Source organism: Cynara cardunculus (assembly GCF_001531365.2).
Source record: "Cynara cardunculus var. scolymus isolate 2C chromosome LG 13, CcrdV1, whole genome shotgun sequence".
Lineage (NCBI taxonomy): Eukaryota > Viridiplantae > Streptophyta > Magnoliopsida > Asterales > Asteraceae > Cynara > Cynara cardunculus.
In genome coordinates, this window is record NC_037540.1 from 36666352 (window position 1) to 36672333 (window position 5982).

Sequence of the window (5982 nt, forward strand, 5' to 3'; positions counted from 1 at the left end):
ACTAAATATATTTTTATCTTAATTAAAATAAATTTTATCAAAAATATTTTTTAAATGTAATTATTTTTTTTGTAAATGTAATTATTTTTTTGTTATATTTGTTTAATTGTATAGATCTAAATACTTTTTGGTTAAAAAAATGTTTAGAGATTTAATCGTTCAAAATAAGAATGTTCATTGGGTTTTTTTTTGGATTTTTTTCACTATTTTACCACATTAACTAGTTGTACAAGTGATAAGAATTTATCCAACAAGTTTTAGAAAAATTCAAGGAGTTATTTAACATGTTTTGGATTGTCCAATAACTTATTTGTTCCAAAGAATTGTCCAATGAGTTATTTAACATGTTTTAAATTGTCCAAGGACTTATTTGTTCCAAAAAATTATCCAATGAGTTATTTAACATGTTTTGGAATGTCGAATGACTTATTTGTTCCAAAAAATTGTTCAAGAACTTAATCATTCCAAACACTAAAGTCCATTGGGTTTTTTTAGACTTTTCCTTTTTTTATTTTCATTTTTTTTCTACATTATTTTTTATTATTAATATATAATAAATTACATAAATTAATAAAAATATAGAAACCGTAAAAAAAAAATTGAGGACAATAAAATGAAAGTTTAAGAAACCTAAAATACAATAAATAAAATTTAAAGAATGAATAAAATGTTAAAAAAAGACCTATTGATATTTTAAAAGATAATTAAGTTTTATTTTGAGGTTATATTGGTAAAATATAAGTCTTTTTCACCTTGTTCCATGGGATAGGAATGAAACATGCATGTTCCACTTTGTTCAATTTTGTCCCACATATAATTCATGTCAAACATGAGACAATGATCTCTATCATATTATATTCTATCTTGTCATATCCGATGCACCACCAAGGACACCCTTAACCAAGTTAATTTCTAGGTCTTATTTTCATAACAGAAGATGGTAGGAATAAGGGTCAAAGAAGTCAAAACTAATTGGAGGAGATTTTAACAACAAAATTTGACCAAAAACCTTCTTCCGATCATTGCGCCACGACAAGTTCAAGTGATAACCCATTTGCGTCTCATTATTTATGTTTTCGAGACCTTTTTTAATATATATTATTTATTATATTAAATTATTATTTTTTATTTTTTTTTATTTTTAAAAGTGAAAGAAGGTCAAAGATCTTTTTTTTAATTCCTGCTTTAGACTTTTCTGTCTCTCTTATTTTTCCTTTTTCTTTTATTTTTTTAATTTCACAAAAATTGCCTTTCTTATAGTTATGGGCTGTTTGTTTGGCTCTTAATGGTGACATTAAGAGCCAATCTCTGAATCGATCAGAGGTGAAATGTGTTTGGCAAAAAAAAACAGACCTCTTAATCATTACACAGACCTCTTAACCATTTTGAGGGTGGGGGGCTACTCAACCATTCAGAGTACCATTTCTTCCATGAATACCCTTCCCATCGTCTCCCCAAGTCGTCTCCCCAAGTTATCGCCTCCCCCATCTTCTCCGGCGCCGGTGTCGTCGGTCGCCCTTTCCACAGCCCCTTCGTCTCCCCAAGTCGTCGCCTCGTCGGTTCCCGTCCTCCATCTTCGTCGTCGGTCTCGCTTCTGTCAGTTAAGCCCCTTCGTCCTTCGGTCTCGTCGGTTCCCTTTTGTTTTGTCGCCGGTCGTTAGTCGATTTAAGTCGCCGGTCTTCACAGAGGGAACGATGGAGGGATCGATTCTTCACAGAGGGAACGATGGAGGGATCGATTGAGGGAACGATTGAGGGGCAACGATTGAGATGATCGATTGAGAGGCAACGATGGAGGGATCGATTCTTCACAGAGGGAACTTTGAGGGAGCCCTAACGGTTAAAATAGAATAATGGGTTTTTTTTAGAGAGGGTTAAAATGGTAATTTATTATCATTCAGAGAACAGTTACCAAACAACATTATTTCATTCAGCACTTAACCATTCTGACCCTCTCAACCATTCTGACCTCTTAACTATTCTGCACTAAATCATTCAGTAACTGCCAAACAGCCCCTTACCTACAAACTTTTAAACACATCAAAGGGATTTTTGGAATTACTTATAAAAATAATTTATTAATTTATTTTAATATGTTATTTATAATAAATATTTTTGAATATTTTGATAAACAACTTATGTAATAAAATTTTACTTTTTAAAAATAAAATATAATAGAAAAGAAAAGAAAAGAAGGAGGTAATAATTTAAGGTAGCGTGAAGTGGGTGCATCTCCAACCCCACCCTTCCCCTCACTTTAAAACATTTTCATTATATCCACATGCAACAAGACTTCCATCATTTTGAATTGAGGGTTACCCCACTCGACTCACCCACCCGACCCTCAATCGCCGCAAATCATTCCGGCAAACCCCTTATAAATCCACCATTTTTGGATCACAAATCTCACTTTTCCACCATGGCCGCCATTGCTAACACCTCCTTCTTCTTCCTCCTCCTCCTTTCTCTATCCCTCCAACCCCAGCTTCATGCCAGAAACACCAAGTTTTTCACCAACCTCATTCATTATAACCTTTTCAATACCTTAACAATCTCCTCCTCTCCATCTCCGGCACCGGCACCAGCTCCCACGGTGGTTCCAGGAGTAGTAGCAGAGCCAGTTCTGGCTCCGGCACCGGCACCAGCACCGGTTGAGCAAGAATATGGTTATGGTCTTTACGGTCGAGGGTCGAGTGAGTTCTCCACGGAGGAAGACCAGACATCATCTACCCTAGAAGGTGGTTCCAAGAATGGAACGCCGGTGGAGACGGAGGAAGAAGGCGGTCCTGCTGCGGATCAGTACTTCACGCCGACGGAGAAGGAAGCTCCGGCCTTTGAAAAGTTGGTAAGTAGTGAGAGCTACTCTACTAACAGAAATGGTTATTCAAACAACAACGACAACGGCTTCTCGACCTCCATGAATCAGAACAATGGCTACTCGACCTCCATGAATGGCTACGGCGACAATGAGAATGGCTACATGAGATCGGAAAACCAGAATATGTATAGCAACAATGGCGATGAATACTCAAGCTCAATGAACCAAAACAACGGCTACAACCAGAATACGTATAGCAATAATGGCGATGAATACTCAAGCTCAATGAACCAAAACAATGGCTACACGAGCTTAAAAGAGGACAACAATGGCTACAACCAGAACATGTATAGCAACAATGGCGAAGAATACTCAAACTCCATGAATCAAAACAATGGCTACATACCAGAAAGAAATAACTACAATGGCAATGCCAACGGCTATACGAGCTTGAAAGAGGACAACAATGGCTACCAGGAGAAAGAAGACAACAACAATGGGAAGGATTCATATGATGCAAACAACAGCAATGGTGAAAGTAGTTATGAGGAAGAAATGAGTGATAATGGTGAAGGGTATTATAGGAATAACAATGAGTTTGATACCATGGAAGAGTACGAGAGACAAGTGGGGTATCCAAATAGTGATCAAAGGGGTTATGTGCCATAAGAATCACTAAACATACATAATTAGTCCACATAATTAAGTTTAAGTAACACCATTATCACATAGTTGAAGCATGTTGGAAGGTTGAGAAACAACAAGAAAACTAAAAGCCATTGATGGCTTTGCGTTTTTGTCACTTTGATCTCTTTATTTGTATTGTTGCGTTGGTTTTGTGTTTGATCTTTTGAAGTAGTTGTGGTGGGGTATGACAAATATGTACCTTGGAAGATGATTATATAAGTTTTATTGTGCAAGTTTTGTATTCAGAAAAGGATTCTTTGTTTACTTTTTAATAGTTTCATTAAGAGCTAATATTTGAATCATTAAAAAGTGAATCTTGTTTGGTAAAAAAAAAATATGTCTCTTAATGGTTCTAAAACCCTCTGAATGATTTTGTATTTTAAGTCTCCCTTAACCATTAAACGCCCTGATTTCATTATAAGCAATTACCAAACAATTATATTTCATTTTGCACTATATCATAAAAGCCTCTTAATCATTCTAACCATTTAATCATTCTACATCAAACCATTCAGCAAATGCCAAACAACCCCAAAGTCTTGCTAATCTATTGGGATTAAGATATGGTATGTCTATTAGGGTTGTACATGAGTCGGGTTGGTCATTTTGAAGGCTTTTGAACAACCTAGTTTAACTAGTGCGGTTTAAAAATTCTCAACCCGTTGGAAAACGTTTAAAGCATAACCCAACTCGCCCCATGGAGGTTGGGTTGGTCGGGTGACGGGTCAGTGTCGAGTCTGGAAAATAATAAAATATTGTTAATCCTGTTATTTTAAAAAACACAACTTGCGATAGTGATAAGTAGGGTCGTGTTCTCAAAGACTTGGTGTAAACTATAAACTCCGAAATGTGTCATGTGCTAGCGTATAAAGCAATAAAAAGGGGTTTTCATAGTTTGTGTGATTAATTTAAGCATTAAAAGATTAGAACTTTAAACGATAGAGAACGAATTCTAGTGATGAGTATAACCAATTCTTTGTGAAAGCATGTATCATCGAGTTGTACAAAAACATATTCTCTCAATAGGTTTTAGAACGGCTATGAGTGTCGACATGGGTCAAACACTCCGTTTGTCCTTATGATTAAACTAGCACGATGATAGAAATACAAACTAAACTTACAGATGATAGAAATCAGTAATGTTGAAGAACCCTAGTTAAGAAATCCAAAATTGACTCAAATGTTCTACAAACTAGAGGTGGCCAAAAATCGGTCCCGGGTCGGGCCTTAACCGGTTACGGCTGGTCTCGATCAAGACAAAAACCATTCATAACCGGTCCCATCATAACCGGTCCCGGTTCCGGTGAAATCCCTCATAACCGATCAAGCTTGCCGGTAACCAGTTAAGCCGTCCGTCCCGGTTCTGGTCCCATAACCAGTTACGGCCGGTCCTTTGCAAAAAAAAAAATTCAAATTTTTGGTAATTAATAAATTTATAATATGTTATTAATATCTTTGAAATATGTTATTTTTAATATGTTTTATTATAAATATGTTTTAAAATACGTTTTGTTATATATATATATATATATATATATACGTTTAATTTTATAAAAACGTTTTGTTATATATATATATATATACACGTTTAATTTTATAAAAACGTTTTGTTATATATATATATATATACACGTTTAATTTTATAAAAACGTTTTGTTATATATATATATATATACACGTTTAATTTTATAAAAACGTTTTGTTATATATATATATATATACACGTTTAATTTTATAAAAACGTTTTGACTTTTAACGGCTAGTTTGACCAGTTTGACTTTCGTTAACCGGGCCGGGCCCATAACCGGTTACATAACCGGTTCCGGTCCTAGAAAACGCCAAAATCACCAACCGGTTCATAACTGTCGGTCCACAACCGGTTACTACCGGTCCCGGTCGGTTCCGGTCCCTCGCCGGTTCCGGTTCCGATTACGGGCCTCCGTCGGTTACGGGCTGGGCCGGACCCATTTGGCCATCTCTACTACAAACCATGCTCATAGGTTTGAGTTCATGCCTTGGATGCTCTCCCTTGAAATATAATTAAATCGATCTGTTTTTCTCTATAAAAGACAGTTATTGATTGAATATATACTTCGCTCCCCAAAACCACTCGAGATTGGCCAAAAAATGTGATATAGGGGTCGTTGATGACTTGGGTCGTGGGTATACCCGTTGGGAAAGTGGTAGGTGGTTTTTACACACCCACAGACATATGATAAGAGGAACTCTAAAGCAAGTATACAATATGGTCTACTATCATCTTTTCTTGAAACATATTTAACGATATCACAATAAATAAGTTAACATGTCTAACTAGAACTAGGCCAGGGAAGTTTTATGGTAGTTTAATGTCGTTATCAATGAACGTAAATTTAGTAGAGAAAATGTCCACATACATCCATGTCTTGATTGATGAGAATTTTATAGCGTGTTATCATTGATGAAGTGCGTTTAATGTTTTGCATGTGCATAGGTTTA

At 35.7% G+C, this 5982-nt stretch overlaps 1 protein-coding gene across 1 annotated transcript; it reads left to right on the forward strand.

Moving 5' to 3' along the window:
• Positions 1-2410: 2410 nt before the first annotated feature.
• Positions 2411-3748, forward strand: LOC112525473 (FK506-binding protein 5-like). The gene has a single exon (XM_025135611.1). It carries the CDS (start codon positions 2419-2421, stop codon positions 3484-3486), a length of 1068 nt encoding a protein of 355 aa, XP_024991379.1. The 5' UTR covers positions 2411-2418; the 3' UTR covers positions 3487-3748.
• Positions 3749-5982: the final 2234 nt, after the last annotated feature.